This window comes from Atta colombica, unplaced genomic scaffold, assembly GCF_001594045.1.
Source record: "Atta colombica isolate Treedump-2 unplaced genomic scaffold, Acol1.0 scaffold34, whole genome shotgun sequence".
NCBI classification, from domain to species: Eukaryota; Metazoa; Arthropoda; class Insecta; order Hymenoptera; family Formicidae; genus Atta; species Atta colombica.
The window spans coordinates 64,593-84,464 of NW_017259448.1; the positions used below are offsets into that span (position 1 = coordinate 64,593).

Below are 19,872 nucleotides of genomic sequence, written 5' to 3' on the forward strand. Positions count from 1 at the left end.
TTTTTTCTTTAAAAACTTGTTCGCATTATAGTATCACGACGCATTTTGGGGTGGATGCGGGTTTCGCGGCGGCGGCGGCGGGTTGGCGATTCCCAATGATACATGATGCCACAACATGATGGCATCACGTATCATTATAAACATCGATAGCGCCAGGGACTTTCCGCGCCTTCTCCCTCCTTCCCCGCGCCTACGAGTATTCCCCGCGGCCCCCTCTAGCCCCATGGCTTAGAATATACTCCCATAATATACCTACTCACATCCACACATATAATTACAAATTTTTCTGTATTTAAATCTAGGTTCGTACTTATGTAGTTCGTACTTTTGTAGATCGCGACACACACACACACACACACACACACACTTTTTTTTATGTATGTGTACTCATATGAGATGTGTGGATAGATGAAATAACAGGCTTACTGTTTAGCTGCGCGGGAGTACCTGGTCCACAAAACCTCGGGTGGATATTGCTTGATGCTGAGAAGACTCGTTGTCCACACAAGAACGCCAGGAGAGTATCCAGTGAGTCAAGACTTTGGATGGTCTCAGAGAGCACACGGCGTAATTGAACACTGAGACCAAGACTTTGGTTTGCACGAACTGACGCGAATTGAAATTTTTTTGTGTACATGAACTAGATTAGCTTGATTTTGGTGCTAACGTTCTGCATTTTCGCGAGATTTTCGCTTTTATTTATATCTCGAAAAAGGGCGTAGTTTTTGTCTAGGATGCAATAATTAATTGCAATGTCACGCGAGATTTACGATTTTTATAGCGTTTCTTCGTATAGCGATTCTATCGTTGTTAATCTAAAGTGCATCGTTAGAGGAGTTTCGAGAAGAAAAGAAATGATTTACGTTTTTTCTTTAAAGAGACAAGATTGTTCCAGACGGATGACGAATTCTGTTATCCTCGCGGAAAATATGGCTAGGTAAACAGATCGTTACAACTAGTTTTGCGTGCAGGGCAACCATTGCCAGTCGCGATCCGATCTTAGATAACGCTACCGTAGGAAATTATCCCATTTTTATGGATGTTTTAAGTGACGTGACGCCTATTTTTTTTTTAGATGAAATTATTGGTCAATCTGAAATGACAAAGCTTGAATTTTTACTATTGCGTGACTTCGGTGCATTTATAATGGCTTTCACAATCTTGTCACTTTTCGAGCCTTAAGATTGTTATTCCTTCCGGATTGATTCGCGCTTACGAGTTTTCGCGGAGCTTGTCCGGTCCTTTTTGTTCTGTCCTTTTTACTGTCAGATCATCAGAGGATTCGAGTCTCATAAACGCCAACGTAGTCGCGACGTGAAGCCGACTCTTTTGAAAGAAAAGAATCGTAGTATCGTCTATAAGACGTAATACACAGAAACATTTAAGATCCAGCGAGACCATTTAAGGCTTTGCTATTTCTATAGTTTATGTTGTCACATATACGGTCTTAATATATTATATTTTTTACAATTTTAATGTCATCTCTGTTTATGAAATTATTATGAAAATATTATAAAATATATATTATATTGGTTTGCCCCGTGAGATGTAAGTAAAGCTGATATTATCAATTTTATAACAATAAAGTTAGGTTTCACTCTGTTATCGCTACTTAAATACATGAATCTCATGCGATCTTGAAACTGTTGCCAGCAATCGATGTCGAAATAAATTCCGTCCACGTTGTGTCCGCTCAATTTTACAAGAGGTTTGAAGATTCTTTCGTTTGTTTTTTTGTAATCCTACGTGAATCATCTTCGTATGAGAATTGTTAAGACCATATGTTGTTGCTAATGACATATGAAATCGAGCGTTTCTTCATCATTATGTATCTTGAAAGAATCGGGGATGGAGTACATTCCCATGTCCGAATTATTATTAATATTATTAATATTTTTTGGACTGGCCATTGTTCTTACACCACAGTAATACCAAATTCAAGTAACCAAGATGGCAATCAAAAATACAAGAAGCATAGTATTTGTTTGCTCGCGAAGCTGCGGATAACGAGACTCGAATGAAATTTTTTTCGATTATTCGGATTTTCGATAATACCGTCAACATCGCTTCCCTCTCCAACTTATAAAATTATTCTGCGCGCATAGATGAAAAAAATGAAAAAATAAATTGTCTCTACATTTTTCTTAAAAATTTTGAAATAATCTATACACTATAAAAGTCAAGAGAGGAGAAGAGTGAGATAAAACGAAAACAAACAGGAATGAAAAGGAATGTTTTACAATTCCTCTTCTGCTTTTTTTATAAAATGACAGTAGAAGAAATTTGACCAGCCGAAAAGAGAAAATTTTTTTCGCAATAAACTATAAGGGAAAAAGAATTGATTTAACTCGGGGGTAGTTTCTAACGAATAAGAAATAATACATCAATAACGATCGAGTTTTTTTAAAAAAACAAGAAATTTATGAAGCATCTTTGATTTAAAATACATTTACGATTGGGTTTATTGCTTTTTTAGAAAATTCATTAATGTTTAAAAAGACAGAAATACGACAAAAAAAAATGTTAAATTGAGTTGGGTAATGGTAATACAGAAAAATTTTTTCATCTTTCTTTTTTCTTTTGTGTATACTCCTAAGGGAAAAAATAACGTGTAGTATACAAAAATTTATAGAATACAAAAATTAAATATTAATTGTATTGATAAACGTGAGAAAAGTTTTAAGCGAAGGGAATTATTTTCAATGTTCGCCATGATTTTTTCCTCGTGACGAAGCAAATCTTAAAGAAGAGAAAACCAAGTGATATCGTTGGTCAAGCAAAATATAGGAATTTCCATTAAAATTATATTTTTTCGTTTTGTTGAAAGATTTATTGTTTATCAATCATAGACTTAATATTGCGTGAGAATCCTTTCAAGTAAGAAGATACATAAAAACAGAAGGAAAAATTTAAAATATGAGATTCATCGTAATAATAATTTTATAGTGTGACAAAAACTTTTTTGGATAATAATGAAAACGAGAACTAAAGGTTTTAGGATAAATACAAAGGGAGTGATGCTTTTCGAGATAATTTTTATAGGAGAGAAATGGAGCTAGATTAGATATGGGGTTGGGATTAGATATGGGGGCATAACTAGAAAATTTTTATCTTCTACTTCTCTAAATTTTACAAGAAAATCATTTTTAATAATGGAAGCGACCAATTATCAAAATTGTTAAAATCTATCACTGAAGGGACTAGAAACTTTTAGCGATTCTTTTCAGGAGAGGAATTTATGAATATCGCTACAAGCATAAATAGCACGCACTGATCAAGTTAAAGTTTAGTTCTGCGTTCAGATCCTGAAGTGAATTGATTTTACACTGACTATTTTGCGAGTTGTTTATATTAATTTCATATTTAAAAAATGGAACTTCGCGAGCAACTTGAGTCACTAGCAACGAGTTGCTAGCAACTTGAATAAAAAATTAATTACTGCTGATTTTCTAGCAAAGTTGTCAAATAATAAAGGTAAAAAAAATTATTCAATTTTCGGAAATTTCATTTCCGAAATTTCATTTTTGGATGAATTCTTCAACACATTAGTGTGCATTATACACAAACTAGGACATTGTGATGGTGACGACATCACATAGCTGACTTCAAGTATTGGACTGGAGAGGGTAAGCAGTAATAATTTCAAAAATAAAATCGAATATATATTAGCATTAATAATTAAATTATAATATTTATTTCATAGAACCGAACTGTATTATAGATCAAGCGATAGTCAAGCGCAGGGGGCATCCAATAAGACGACTTAGATAAAGCGATCACCCTATGAGAGAAAAAGAGGAGGGAGTAAGTATCAGCGAGTAAGTTTTGGGGAAATAAATATTAATTAAATGTTTATAAAAATCTGGATTAAAATATTTTTTATTAAAATATTTTATTTTTTTCTAAGAAGAGCACGAATTAAATAGAAAATAATGTTCCGCCTTCATGTGACATTCGTATCATTCGTATCATAATTGGTAAATATTTTACAAATACGCAAATAATATAAGGTTCTATGAGTATAATACATGTAGAATTAAATGAGAGCAAAGAGTCAACAACAATAAATAATAAAGAACATAATATAATAAACAAAATAATAGCTATAATGATTACAAACGTTTCGATTCCGGAGTTATTATCAATGTTACAAAATAAAAGTGAAAAACTTAAGAATAATCAAATAAAATACATTAGTTCGTTTCTTGTTAACTGCTTAAAAAATTCCGTTGAACGAGTTTTTGATTATCTTTCAAGTACTAATATCTACGATAATATCCAATTAGTACTATAATATTCAATTTTATCTTCAACAATAAAATTTATAAACAAATTTTTGCGACACTTATGGAATCATTCTTGTCACCAGTTGTTACGGATAGTTATACAAGATTTCGAAAACATTGCGATACAAAAATTATCAATTCATTTAACATTTTATTATAAGTATGTAGATGATATTACCTTGACAGCTCCGTCTGAAAGCATTGATGAAATTTTGAACACTTTTAATTCGTTACATAATAGATTACAGTTTACTGTCGAAGTTGAGGATGAAGGTAAAATAAGTTTTTTAGACACTTTATTAATTGTGAAGGGGCAGAATCTCATTTTTGATGGATTTCGCAAGGCAACTTTTTCTGATATAGATACCTCAATTTTCACTCAAACCATCCTATGTGTCATAAAAGAGGTATAGTATACAGAGTAGTTGATAAAATATTTCGATTATATCATCCGAGTTTTCAGCAAAACAATCTAATAGCCATTAACATTTTTTTAAATAATAGATACCCATTACATTTTATTTTTTCAAGTATTCATAACAGAATTAAATTTCATATTAAAAATATATCGAATGACAAAAATGTCAATCAATAATAATAAGTTTTTTACTATTCCATTTGTTAATATTATTTCAGAGAAATTTAAACCTATAGGGCAATATGTTAAATTGCAAATTAGCTTTTACAATTCTTAATACGTTAAAAAATTTTATTAAAAGAGGCAAGATAAACTAGTAGAACATGATAACAATCAAAATGTGGTATACAAAATTTCATGTGACGATTGTAACGCTAATTATGTTGGCCAAACAAAAAGACAATTGAAAACAAAAATCCATGAGCATATTACAGATATTAATAAAATTTAAAATAATTTCTAAATTCCTGATGGTTATTTCTAATCATTGCTGAGTTTAATCATAATTTTAAATGAGACAATGTTGAGATAATGGATATAGAATCGGCTTACAACAAAAGATTAATATCTGAAATGGTGCACATTAAAAAGCAGAAACATGGCATTAATAAGTAAAATGAAACGAACTCACTACTAAAAATATTCCAATATGATACATAGTTTTTCCTTTTCTTAATAATTTTCTTTCCTTTCCCTCCTTTTCTACTTCTACTATAACCGTGTTTTTCTTCTTGGCATTGCGTTATCTGACAAGACGGAAAGAAGTTGTCTTCATTTTAATTTTTACGATTTACGTTAAAGGATGGAATACGAGTATAATATTGACTATTAAACGAATATTTTTCTCTCTATCAACTAATATATCATAATTCGGATAACACAAGGTATATTTTAGACTACAATAGACATGTAATTATAATTGCGCTAGAAATTTTTTGTTCTACTTTTTCTTGTATTTTTAGAGAATAGTTTGTCAAATGATTTGACTAAATTAACAACATGACGAACTCTAATTTTTTAAGCAGTTAACAAGAAACGAACTAATGTATTTTATTTGATTTATTCTTAAGCTTTTTACTTTTATATTTTGTAACATTGATAATGACCCGATCGGAATCGAAATGTTTGTAATCATTATAGTTATTATTTTGTTTATTATATTATGTTCTTTATTATTTATATTGTTGACTCTTTGCCCTCATTTAATTCTACATTGTATTTTACAAATAGCCGAAAAATCTAGTTCATATAATATAAATGTAATGCGACAAAGAATAAAATCAATTTTGTTTTAGATGATGATAATGACGACAACAATGATTGGAATGATGATTTAAATCCATCTGATTCGATTCGAGCACTGGTCTCTTCAGATTTCACCATTTCCATAACGTGTAAGTTCTTTAAAAAAAATAAGTTAGGCGAATATAGAGAATTAGTTATGTGTAGAGTTCATAAACAATAATAATAACAAAATTACTTTTTAGCGCAGGAAATCGAAGAAGAGCGAGAGGAATTAACGCAGGAAGAAGTAGAGTCAGGAGAGGAGGAGGAGGAGGAGGACGAGGAGAAGGCGGAGGAGGAGGGGGGATGGAGAGGAGCAGAAGGAGGAGAAAGACAATGAGAACATTAACGATGACAATGTCGATGATGGTGTCGATGATGATGATGATGGTGCTAATAATGAGGAGGAGGACAACATAAATGTTGATAGTGTTAATGACAACAGCGATGATAGAAAGGAAGAGGAAATACGTGATGAAGAAGAAATAACTCAAGAGGCAATAGAGGAAGAAGAAGAAAACAGATATTACGCACTTCTTGAAAATGAAGATAATAATATTTTTATTTTAAATTTGTTGCTCGGGATATTTAAGATATTTTTATCAGATATTTCATATTCCCCTGTTCTGCCTATGTTGCTGGAATATTAAATTTTACAAAAAAGAAAAACATTCTCCCACACATAATCATGTAAACAACTATAGGTGAGTTATCTTGCTATGTTGTAATATTACGACTAGTAGTATAAATTTCTGACTTAATATATAGCAATGTTATCAGATTGATAAGATTTAACTTTTTTTTACAATACAAACTGGCGATGGTACTGACCATCGACACGGTTGCTTCTACAACGCGACATACAAGAGAAGAAAACGCTTCCTTGGAAGAAGAATTTTCATAAAATTTCGAGGACTCCATCAACGATGAACAGCAGCAGCAACGGTTACAGGCACATTATCAGAAGGAAAATAATCAATATCAGCAGGATCATCATTGTCAGCAAAAGGTTAGAGATAACTTCGCTTTTATTGAATTAAGGAGGGTGGAAAACTCGCGTCCGTTTAAGAATTTTACAATATTAGGGAGGCAATTTTCGCGATACGTCCGCTACCCGAAAATAGTGATATCGTTCCTTGGATAGAAAGCGCGTTCCAAAATCCGGGCGTATGCGCTACATTCGTGCGAGCCGAATGATTACATAATTTTTATGGCCCGTTTTATGTAGTTCTATCTTTTTATGACACTGTCTATTGCCAATTCTAATGAGATGTTAATAAAAGGAGGAGTCACATCCAAAGAAATCATCATATTCAATAATTCAATCCAGTTAAAGATTCATAAAGATCAAAGCTATTTTTTATCTGACTTCTTGTAGGAAGGATTACTTTTGGAAATGATATTTTTGTAAGAATGTAGCTATTGGATATAAGGATGTATTTATAGAAGACACAATGATCCTAAACGGAATATTATCCTTGTGTATCTTCGATAATCCAGAAGTTTTTGACAAATTTGAGACTAAATCGGAGACTAAAAAATTCCTTATCTGAAATGAATTCCTTTTTATGCCAGTTCTTTAACATATTATTAAGTTGTCTTTCCAACGTTAGTGTCGGATTCCTTTTTATCATAGAGTGTCAGTGTCATTTAGGAGTTCATGCATTTTCTGATTGTAAAGCCATGCATTCCACCGTCACATTATCAGCATGTGAAAATCACATCATTATTCTCTTTACACCATTGTGTTGTGTATTTAACCATCTTGTTAATTTTCATTTCATTATTCCTCAACTGTGGACTATTATGAAGAATTCTATAAGTAATCGTAATAAGATCCCTTCTAATAACAAATTAATTGATAACTTAATCTAGGGCAATTAGAAATCCGCGCTATAATTGTGCGCTTAAATTACTGGTCCTCAGTATATTGGAATGTATTTAAAACATAATTGAATATAAGAAGTACGTTTCGGTTCTATTCTAGCCTTCTTCAGCTTGACATCATTTATATTCGAAAATACAATTGCACACATGGAACCTTTGATCTCCCAATGATTATCCATGACCAGTGATATGCTGGATGGTCTCTTGGGGATCATATTATGAAGAAATCGATGAAAATCTGGGATAGCTATATTCCTAATTTTGATTAGATGATCAATTTTATTTCGAAACGAACAACTTTTAATATCTTTAATGAATTCTTTTATCGTATGTACTTTATTATGAGAGTCCGGAAGGCTAAATTTAGTACCCATTTGTAATAAATTAGAGACCATTGATGGAATATCTCTGCCAGTTAAATTAATGAACCATTTTTTGTTTGTCTAATCTAATGAGTTTACAGAATCAACATTAAATTTATTCACTTTAATGTTAATATTAACAAGAGACTCATTCGATCCAATAATTGGCGTAACTTCGAATTTTAATTTCTATTAAAGATATCATTCGGTGCACAGTACTTCCTTCGCGCGATCTCTTTCATTTTGTACTTCCATACCGCGTATAAGGCAAATTGTTGTTCAGGTTGTGTCGTAGGTGCTGCGAAACATTGTCGCAGACCGAGTGCATTCACACTCTCCCCGCCGATCATAAATCGCCAATTGTGATTCGTAGGTGCATAGGTATTCTGCAAATTGCGCAAAGTTCTCAAGAAAGGTTATCTCGTGACGAATATGAGAAATGGCAATTTAGAATGACATGATTCGATCCTTGTACGAGGCAAGATGATTTGTTTGCCGAATATATCTCAACAGTTTTTTTAAATTAAACTTTAAATTAAAATAGGAAGCTAGCAGATGACCAATGCCGAATGCCAGGATGATGAGAGAATAGGGATAATAGAGTAGTCTAATCTATGGGACTAAAGGGCGGCGCGGAGAAGAGGGCAGCGTGAGGAAGATCTCCGGTCGATGAATTACATAAACATGATGACATTCCGATATGTGTCCGTATTCTTTTTGTCATCCGTCGCCGCCCGCCACATAGTCTCAGGCATTTTATTCGCACTTTTAGATTTTTGTTTGAAACACCATACGTGGGAAATTTTTGGTCACATATATGTATGACTGATCTTTAATTGTCTGTTATTTTAGTATGAGCTTACATTTAATTTTCGCTTCACGAACGCTCCAAACTTCAATCATAAGAAAGATAAATTAAGATAAATAAATAAATAAATATGAATATTAAATATTAATAAATTAAGAAAAATTTTTTTAGAATGGCTGCAATATAATGCAGTATTCGAACACAAATTAAGGCCATTCTTTTGCATGTATATAAAGGCAATTTCGGAAATCTGTCTTTTGTTTGGAAATTTTTCTTTGTTTAATTTGGACAAGTTCTCCCAATCAAAGTCATGTGTAAAATTAATTAATTCGATGTTCTATAATTATAGATTGATTATTGGTATTCCAATTGATATGATTGCGATGTTCAGATATTCTGCTGAACAGTTTCCTGCAAGACTTCTTACTTGTTTATCTAACATAGGACATATCGTAATCCTTACAACAAATCCTTACAACAAATAAACCACATTTTTATTACAAAATTTTGGGAGGACGTCCTTATGTACTTTGATGAAGTTCTTTAATTTGTTGCGGCTGCAAAATACTAACCTCATATTAGTGTTTTTACAAATATAGAAAACTTTTCTGCAGTAAATGCCGTATACAATAGTAAAAACTAAGAGACGATATTCGTCCAATATTCGTCTCATCATTATAATCATTTTCATTAAGCAGGATTTCTTAAATAAATATTTATTTAATTATACTGATAATCTGCTATCAAATTATGTCGCGATAAGTTCTAATAGCAGAATAGATCTTACTAATGATGGGCTGCTTTTTTGAGTAAGTTAAATAATTTTATTAAATAATTTTCAACGGGAAAAATAATTATACTATCAAACGAACAAGTGACAAATAAGGTGCTTTTAATCAAATTCTGCATTTCAAAATTCATTGCCAGTACTGAAAATCTTCAATTTTCATTAAATGCATTATAGATAAATTATCAGCATTGGCAGTGAATATCAGATCATAGTTAAATTTTAAACATCATGTTTCATTCATAAGATGCTGCATAATCTTTATAATAATATATAATAATAAAGAAATTGATTCTAATATATACTCTTAGTACAAAATGTAATGATAGAAAATTTTACAAATTTTATTTATTTATTATTAAGTACGAATCTTTAATTTCATGATTGTAATATATTATGAATAATCGATTTGAAAAATAAATGGATATTCTAATATTAATTTTCTGTTAACTATTGGGTTGTCCGGAAAGTTCGTGCTGATGTTGAAGGAAAATTGAAACGCAGAAAATTTAAATTTTAGTATACATTTATTAAATTATATAGATTAGTCGGCACGAACTGTCCGGACAACAATACAATACTAAGATTAACGCTGATTATTTATTTTTCAGATAAATATTTATTTTACAATTGTTACATTTATACATCACGTATAAAAAAAAATTTTCGCATTTTATATCGAATTACATAAATTACTTCAACATTTTATTGCTCGTTATTTCACAACTTTAATATGCATCTTCAATTTTCTTAAAAGTTTCGTCCATCTGCAACGTGCTTTCGTCTATCTTGCCTCTAAAAGTTTCTTCTATCTGTGTTTTCGTCTTTCCTCGTGTCTCCGGTAATACAATTATTAGAAAAATAGTGGCTATAATAGATATTATACAGTAAAAGTAAATGGTACCATTTCTGTCATGTGTTATCATTATTGGATATAATTGTGTAGCGATATAGTCGTATAGGAGAACGACAATGATGGTAAGAGGCCCGAGAAAGTTTATGTATTTGGTAGGATACAGTTCCGGAATCATCGACCAAGGCAACGGAAAGAATCCGTATGCTCCTAATGCCTACGATTTATAGATTAATTGTAAACTCTATGGCTAATTATAGCTATGACTAATATATTATTAGATTTTTTCGCGAAATTCAAAAGATAATATCTAAAGATCAATCTTTGGATCTAATAAATTGGATTTAAATCTCTAGAAATCATTTTCAAAAATAACTTTTATAAAAAGAAATTATGATTAGACGAAAAGAAATTGCAATATATTTATTGGATAAAATACTATAAATATTCTTTTAAAAATGTTATTTTCTTACCACATAAGAAAGGATGCAAATGAGGGGTACAACCACAACGCCAGTATCTTCAAAAAATTGTAGGTACACTACTAAGACACCTAAAGAGAGTGACATACCAGTACCGGATACAATCGAAATCGATCGACGACCAATTCTAATAAATGTGAAACCTTATTATAACAAAATTTTCAGAAATTTGTCTAAATGATCTTAATAAACACAAATATTATATACTGCTAACATGTAACTAACATATATAATATTACATTTAATACGAGTAGTATTACATATAGATTAATTGTAATTTCACTTATAGACATAACATTTGTAATATAATGTTTGTAATAATTATCCAAATAGAACAAAGATTTGTTGATATCGTAGAACATCGAGAAATTTGATTAGTGTTGATGTCCTACAATAAATCTTTCTCTTTTATCTCGATATAATTACAATATAACAGTGTGACATATGTTATATTATAAATATTACATTTATGGGAAAATTACAACTAACATGTACGTTACATGTAATATGTTAATTACTTACATGTTATACGACAGTTATATGTTTGTGTTTGCTTGAAATGGAGCTAATATTGTCTTTTGGCTTTTTACATATATGGATGCCCCTGATGGAAAAAATATTTTTACGAAAAAGTACAGAACAACTACATAGCTTGAGATAAGATCTTAGAAATTCTTAATTTTTCATAGATATTTCTAATAGGACGTGGAATGAAATTTGTTTGTTTTAGAAATTCTTAGTTTTTTTTTATTTGTAACGAGAAATGATGTTATTTGAAAATGGAAAATTTTTTAGTTTTTTAAACAAACGATGCTACTCTACGTTCATGTGAACATCTATGTAAAACTAAAAATTTTCAAGATCTTATCTCAATCTAGGTAGTTTTTTGTAAAAATTTTTCCGCCAGAATGATTTTATATTTAAATCACTGAAGTATATAATATTTTGAATCTTTATTTTAGACCGCATATATGAGAAACACAATCAATACTAGAAAAATGTCTTTTATGGTCGAAGCTGGATCTTTATTGTTTAAATAATTCAATCTTGAATTACTAATATATACCATATATGTATATTGCATATATACCATATTATAGTCTTTTTAGAACAGCGCACTGAATTGTTTTAAATGCAATTAAAACTATTCTAGTAATCGCGAATTAAATTGACAAGCAATTTAATAATTTGATGCTATCAAGCATCATATTATAAAGATGTTAATATTGAAACTGTTAATAAATTTATTACGAAAAATATTATCTCGACCAGGACTTGAATCCGGATCTCTTGTATTCCGTATGAGCTTCCTAAGCCATTAGCCCACCAAGGCCTTAGTAATATTCTTCGCAATAATCGATATACAATAAGACTACAATATGGTATATATGCATACATATAGTGTATATTAATAATTCAAGATTGAATTATTTAAAGCAATGAAGATCCAGCTTCGATCGTAATAGTCATTTTTCTAGTATTGATTTTTATAGTATCTTATATCGTACGGTACGAGATCTGAAATTTCAATGTCAAAACTTTGGGAATGTGTAAGAGATCAGTAAGAAAAGTCTTTTAGAGATATGCTCGTTTTTATTTCGTTTTAGAGAAAATCGCAAAAAAGACAAAACGTAGTTTTCATTTTTGTATTACTTTCTTATTACTTATTCATGTTGTATTCATTCATTTGCTTAATGTAGATATTGTTCAAAATGTTGATCCCTTGCAGCAATGCAAGCATTACATCTAGTACGAATAGCTCGTGTTGCAGCTAAACACTGATCTGGCAATATTTGGTGTACTATAGTCTCGATTCAATTTCTCAATTGTTCTCTTTCTCAATCTCTTGAGTTGATTGATGATGAATAAATTTATTGTTACAGAACCTCCCACACAAAGAAATTCAGTGGTGTCAGAACAGATAATCGAGGTGGCCAAAGTGCTATTCCAATCCATCGTTGTAAAAAATGTTTCTCTAGCCAAACTCGAGCAATTCTGCCATAATGAGCTGGACATCCATCGAGTCAAAATCACATTTCAATCCGTTGCTACAGGAGGATGTTTTTTAAATAATCAAAGAAGTTAATTATTTAGACTCCAAAAAATCTGTATATCTGATTATTTAATCTGTCATAAAAAAAATGATTTCACCAGACAAAAACAAACAAAAGAGTTTTCACTTGAAAACGGAATTATTATTATTGTTTTCGATTTTAGAAGCAGTGCAAGACAAAACAACCTGCCTTTGCTTCAAAACCTTGATGCCTTTTCTTCAAAACAAAAATGAGCATATCTCTACAAGACTTTTTTTCTTAGTTTATCGATCTTCTACACGCTCCTAAAGTTTTGACATTTAAATTCCAGACCTTGTATTTATATGGGGTATGACAAATAAAAATTATTACCTCATGCTGCAGCATGCGCTGATTATATTGAGTATTACTTCGATAATTCCCATTATGACAGTGATCAAGAAGGGATCAATTGTAATATTGATTCTGCTGATTATATCGACGCAATAATATATAATTACATACGTCCCACTAAATCTTTGAAAAAAGAAAAAGAAATTTAAAATCACAATCGGTTTCCACACTTCGGGTAAAAGGATTATTCTCTTAATGTTCTTCAGTTTGTTAGATATATTCGTAAGAAATGATTTCTTCCCGGTCTTCGTAGTCAAGGAGTCTATCTGACAATTTTCAGACGTTTTCAAGTCGTTTGTCAACGTTGTAGTGTTGTAATTTACCATTCGGGTAAACTCTTCCTGAAACTCTATCGTTTCTTGAAACAGACCACGGATGTGAAGTAAAGCAATCTTAGCTGCCTCCTTTCGACCTTTTAAGAGCAACCATATAGGACTTTCACGAAGAAAAAATATATTGCACAGAACAAGAGTTATTGAAGGTATTGTAAAAAATGCTGCTATCAATCTCCAATTGTTCTAAAATAATTTAAATATTAGAGAAGAAGAAATCAATAAAGAAATTTAATGTAAATCATTAATATGTATTAATTATAATTGTCTCCTCTCTCTCTCTCTCTCTCTCTCTCTCTCTCTCTCTCTCTCTCTCTCTCTCTCTCTCTATTAAATTTTATTTATATAAGGATAATTTTGTATAATTAAAATTTTATTTTGTCGAAAAAAATTATATAATAAAATTTCATATTATTTATTATAACAAATAAAAATTATAATAAATTTAATTTTTTATCAATAAAATTATTTAAGGTGTATCATAATGCTCTTACCTGTGCAACAAATCCTAAAAAGTAAACGAGTAAAACTCCAACGGAAACCCCTATATTTGGAGTAATTGTAGCAACTTCTCTCCATGCAGGTAAAGAAATTTCTGCTAAATAAATTTCAATAGAAGGTGAAGCAAAACCTATGGAAATTCCTGAAAATTTTTAAAACATTTTTAATTAATATGAATTATGCTCATCGTTAAGCTATTTTAATTTTTATTTAAATTTGTTTTTTCTCCTTTTAACATTAATAGAAAATTATAAGATTAATAAAACGTGCTTGTATGTTGTACACACATGCTGTAAGATTTGTCTTTATTGATATAACTCATTCATAGTTAAAAATGATAATTTAAAAATAAATTTTTCCCACACACACACATGCATTTTTTAAATATTATTCTATATATATTAAGTGGTTACATATGAAACCCGCCTATTTTTGAGCGAAAAAAAAAACATTGGTAACAAATCGACTGATTTATTCAAAGTATTGCCCATCGAACTTGGTCCATCTTTTGATCAATAATCGGAGTCTTCCGGCAAAGAAGAGAGAATTCGAGTTCTTTGGAGGCAATCCAATCATTCAGCCATTTTTTTATTCCTTCATACGAGGTGAAGTGCTGTGCCGTAAGCGCTTGATTGCTTCGACCGAAATGATAATCGGAGGAAGCGATGTCTGGGGAATATGGCGGGAATGTGATAGGATTTCTTCGTTCACTTCTTCTAATCTAACAAACGAGAATGGATTAAAATGGATTGAAATTTTTTTCTATCCGAATGCGTATTTTAAATAGCGAATACTTTTTTTTGGATTTAATTGGATTCAATTAGATTTAATTGAATGCAATATAACCTGTAGCGTTTTAGTGGGACTCTATAGACCTGTCATGTGTATTGCCAGCTTTCAATTCAAAGAAATAGTGTATTTAATTATAAAATGTACTTAATTAAAATAGTGTACCGCCATGTATTGCCAACGGGCGGTTTCGTATGCAATCACCTAATATATAATACACACACACACACACACACACGCGCGCGCGCGCGCGTGCACGCATATATAGAATTTTTCCATTTATTCTGCACTTTATTTATGCCTGTTTCTACCTATGTAAATTAACTTAATCTTGGTTTAACTTACTATGTATCTTTTTCTAATCCTAAAAATTAGAATAAAATAAAGAGAATAAAATAAATTAATTAGAATAAAATAAATAAAAATTAGAATAAAATTAGAAAATTAGAATAAAATAAATTAAACAACTAATTGTAAAATTAAAGTTCATCTTACATTAGTGAAATCGAATATAAGATGAGCAAGTTTAATGTTCAATTTCGAATATTAGAACTCATTATAGCTGATTGTGAGCTCTTATTATTCGAATTATAATGCCATAGTTCGAAAAATAAGAACATGCTCGATTTCAGTTTTCTAAATGTCATCTATTATCGAAAATAAAAGCCACAGCACAGACTTTAATTTTGTATAACGCGCGCTACATAAATAATGCATTAAGGCATAAAGAATCAATCAAAGTTCTTCATTTCGTACTCTCATTGATTTTCTTACGCTTTATGCTTTATGTATGAGTTGTACAGCGTTATGCAAAAGTTTGTGTACGGCCTTCATAAATATTGGGGAGAATTAATGAACTTCTATTATCTGAATCATTTGGTTATTAGACTCCGACAATTTTGGATAAATGGTTCTATCGCAATTAATTTTCTAAGTAATTATGTTTATTAATTATTAACTATTAATTATACAAGACTTGTACACATAATACACATTAGTGATTAGTCTTAATTATCTATTAATAATTTATCAAGATACTTAAAATTGCATCTTGATTTTTACTTTATCAGAACTATTCAATAACATATAATTTTTATTAAACATATCGCGTGATTAGTAAGAGATAAATAAGGATATATTTATAGATTAATACTGTTTATTAATGTAGATTAATTTTATTTTTTATTAAATTTGATGTTTATCTTTTTCTAATCCTAAGACTACAAAAAGGTAAAAAGTAAATTAAATTGAAATTAAAGTTAATTTGGTAGAAATATATATATATAAATTTTGATTCGACGAATTTCTCACCCGTTAGTACTCTACCGATGAAGAACTGTGTTACATTATAACTACTTGCAATCAAAATCCATCCCAAAGAAAAGTTTACACCGCATACTATCATGGTACATCGTCTTCCATAATGCATCGTAATAAGGCATAAGAGACTACCAATGAGTGGAGTGATAGATACTGTAGAAGCTAGACAAAAGTTTTCTAATATTATATGCAAATAAGAGTTTTATAAACCTTAATTCTTAATATTTTATAAAAGTACAATATTTATTAATTTTTTAAATTATGTGTTTTATTTTATTTAAATTATGTAATTTACTTTCTTATTTTCTGAATTTATTATGACAAATATAAATATGCAACAAGTAATAATAAAAATATATAAAGATTATTGATTGCTGTTATCAGCAATTGTATTGAAAATCATAATATTAAGTGTTGCAAAGATTAAATAGTAAGAATTATTAACATGTTAATAATAAACATATTTTATAGTAAAAAGAAATACTAAATTTTTATTACTAAATACTACTTTTATTAAGAAAATTGTTACCGAAAAAAAGTATCTCCATTTTGTTTAAAGTTAAGGAAGATGTATTACTCGTTAATATTGGAAGTACTACGGCGGAATATCCTTGAGTGGCTCCTTCGTTAATTAAAGCCATGTTACTAAGAAATATGTAAAGGAACTGCGACAGATTATATACATATAGAAATTAGAAATTAAATATATAGTAGTATTGATTTTTATCGTATTAGAATTAATAGTATTCTATTTTTTATTTGAAAAGTCTCACAATTTTCTAAAATTTCTTTTGTAAATTCAATTCATAAAGATTTTGTCATAAACCACATTAATTAATAATTATAGATCATTTATTTTCTTATTAAATATATTTACATATTTAATTTTATTACATACCAAAAACAGGACTTCTCGTCGCACATTTAATTGTAGATGCATATTTGTATTTATTGTATTATCAATGTTTTGAGAAAATATGCGGATATTTAAATTTTACAAATAAATGTTACTCGCGCTATTTGTTATGGAAGAATTGTAGCAACTTCGAAGCGCGATTTTAATGAACATTCGGTTTCATAATCATTGCAGTTCATATAACTCCAGAGAACAATAAATGTTGATTGCCTGCATTCAGGAAAAAAGAATTAAATCTGCCGAGATATTTGTTTCAACAGATCAGAGTTAGATTTGTAAATTGTCTCCATCTAACCGGATTTAAACAGATATAAATTAGATTTATAAAAATCCCTGTAAAAAGTTTTTCATATAATAGAGGAGATGGTGATATTACGGTTCCCCTATTTTTATACAACAACTTGGTTAATAATCAAAATTGAAATTTAAAACTTGACAATTACATTCGTCAAAGTGTTGTTCAATCGATTCTAAACTCAATTCTAAACTCAAAGTTACGAAACATTTATTATATAGGATTTATAGAACATTATTTATAAAAATGTGGCGATGTTTCATTAATGATCGAAGAGAAACAGAGATAATTTGGTTTCCTACTAAAATTGGTTTTGTTAAAAAAAAATACAGTGTTTGATTTTTACCAAAAAAAAATTAACAAAAAAGTAAAACATTTTATGCAAATAAATATATACATACACGTAACTTCTGTATTTAAGCTACTCAGTACTAAAAAGTAGTACATGTAATATAAACTATAGCTTAACAAGTAAAGTTAACAATCGATTATCAAATAATTATTTTGATATAAAAACCTCAAAAAAGAGACCGTGAATAATCAATATCGTAGATATAACATAGAAGACCACATTAGCAAAATGTCATGCTATTGTTTAAATTTGCATAACTTAAAATACATATAGTCAAATAAAATGTTAAATAATAAACAACAAACTCAAATGTACATATATTCGTGTGATAATACGCAAATTAAAAAAATGAGGAAGTAGGTGTAATTAAATGCTAAGAATGTAGCTTAGAAACATTTTGAAATACTTGAAAGTAAAAATAAGCATTATAATAAGTGCTATTAAGTATTGACATATTAGCATTATGTAAGCGTGTACGGCGAGCTATTGAACAAATAATTCCGTAGTAATCATTAGAGTTTGCTATACATATAATAGCGAAGATATTAAGGGAGACCACAATATTTACTACCATAATTACCATTTTCTCCTCTATTAATTCAATTTTATTGCTAAAATAAGTATTATTTATTAACATAATATTCTACAATATATACGATACAATATATATAAAATTATGATTAACAAGAAAATATTTGAATTCGGAAATCAATTTTTTTTTGTGTTTCCAAGCGTTCACCCATCTTAAGTTGTACCATATTTAGCGCTATTTGACTTCAGTGATCGTATAGCAACTGTTACCTTGATCCATGAGCACTGAATGTTAATGCATAATGTATAACTATGACTTATCTATCAAGTGTACATATTTCATACGAAATATATACAAACATACATAAGAAATCATCTGAACATATCTAACCAAGTATAATTTCATCTGTGGAGATAATTTGATTTAGTCAGATTTAATCATAGACTGAAAATTGAGCCAATCTTGAAAAAAAGAATGAAAGAATATTCTTGTTCAAGAATAGCAGATTTTCATTCTTTTTAAAGTGAGATTTACTCTTTTGAAATGAGATTCAATCAGAAAGAATGAATCTCAATCCCTTTTTTGAAGTGAGATTCCATCTATCCCAGTATTACATTCCAAAGAAGGAATTGAGATTCACTCCTTCCTAGTGAATTTCATTTTAAAAGAGTAAATCTTATTCTAAAAATAGAAAACACTTTTAAACAAGAGTAGTATCTTCACTCATTTTTCAAGATTGGCTCAATTTTTAGTCTCTTCGAGTGAGATTTCACTCCACGAGATTTAGAGAGTAATGATATAAAATATAACTGTCCGATTTTATGTACATATTGTGCTATTTTTCAATTCAGTGTAATGGTTTTCACAATCAATCATAATTACAAGAACTGAATTAATTATGTTATGTTTTATATTCGATAATTATTAGTAATTTCCTATTCTAACGTTTCAATATTCATTTAGTTTAAGAATGAATGAACAGTTCTAACTCTACAATATATTAATTTGAAGAGATTTTATTTGCAAATTGAGACTTTGCAGATACACTGTCCATATTATTGGAGATTCTTTTTGAAATTTATACTTTTTGACAACAATTTTTAATTCAATTTTTTAATTCTATCGTTAAGCAATTGCATTAATCCACTTTATTATATATGTCTTATACATTTGCAATTATTTACTCTCTTATTATTACATAAAACAATTACAATTAATAATCTTTATGATATATATATATAT

The 19,872-nt window shown here is 29.5% G+C and overlaps 2 protein-coding genes across 2 annotated transcripts in view; one reads left to right on the forward strand and one right to left on the reverse strand.

Annotated features, from left to right (window-relative positions):
- LOC108690633 (KIN17-like protein) overlaps positions 1–6,328 on the forward strand; it is a 13,109-nt gene extending 6,781 nt beyond the window's left edge. Inside the window, exons 3-5 of the mRNA XM_018198021.1 lie at positions 434–528; positions 6,000–6,098; positions 6,192–6,328. Of these exons, the coding sequence (XP_018053510.1) occupies positions 434–528; positions 6,000–6,098; positions 6,192–6,328 (331 nt within the window). The remainder of the gene's footprint in view (positions 1–433; positions 529–5,999; positions 6,099–6,191) is intronic.
- A 4,232-nt stretch (positions 6,329–10,560) lies between these two features.
- Positions 10,561–17,483, reverse strand: LOC108690639 (facilitated trehalose transporter Tret1-like). The gene is made up of 7 exons (XM_018198030.1): positions 17,434–17,483; positions 17,065–17,200; positions 16,527–16,697; positions 14,420–14,568; positions 13,573–14,111; positions 11,159–11,294; positions 10,561–10,902 (listed from the first exon to the last, which is right to left on the reverse strand). The coding sequence occupies exons 1-7, from the start codon at positions 17,473–17,475 to the stop codon at positions 10,561–10,563; spliced, it is 1,515 nt and encodes a 504-aa protein (XP_018053519.1). The 5' UTR covers positions 17,476–17,483.
- Between the last annotated feature and the right edge of the window lie 2,389 nt (positions 17,484–19,872).

Excerpts from the sequence above, each read along its gene's own strand:
- LOC108690639 (XM_018198030.1), bottom strand. The coding sequence starts at position 17,475 with ATGCATCTACAATTAAATGTGCGACGAGAAGTCCTGTTTTTG. Across the intron at positions 17,201-17,433 it reads GACGAGAAGTCCTGTTTTTG|TTCCTTTACATATTTCTTAG; the intron begins GTATGTAATAAA and ends AATCTGTCGCAG. Across the intron at positions 10,903-11,158 it reads TTTGCATCCTTTCTTATGTG|GCATTAGGAGCATACGGATT; the intron begins GTAAGAAAATAA and ends TATAAATCGTAG.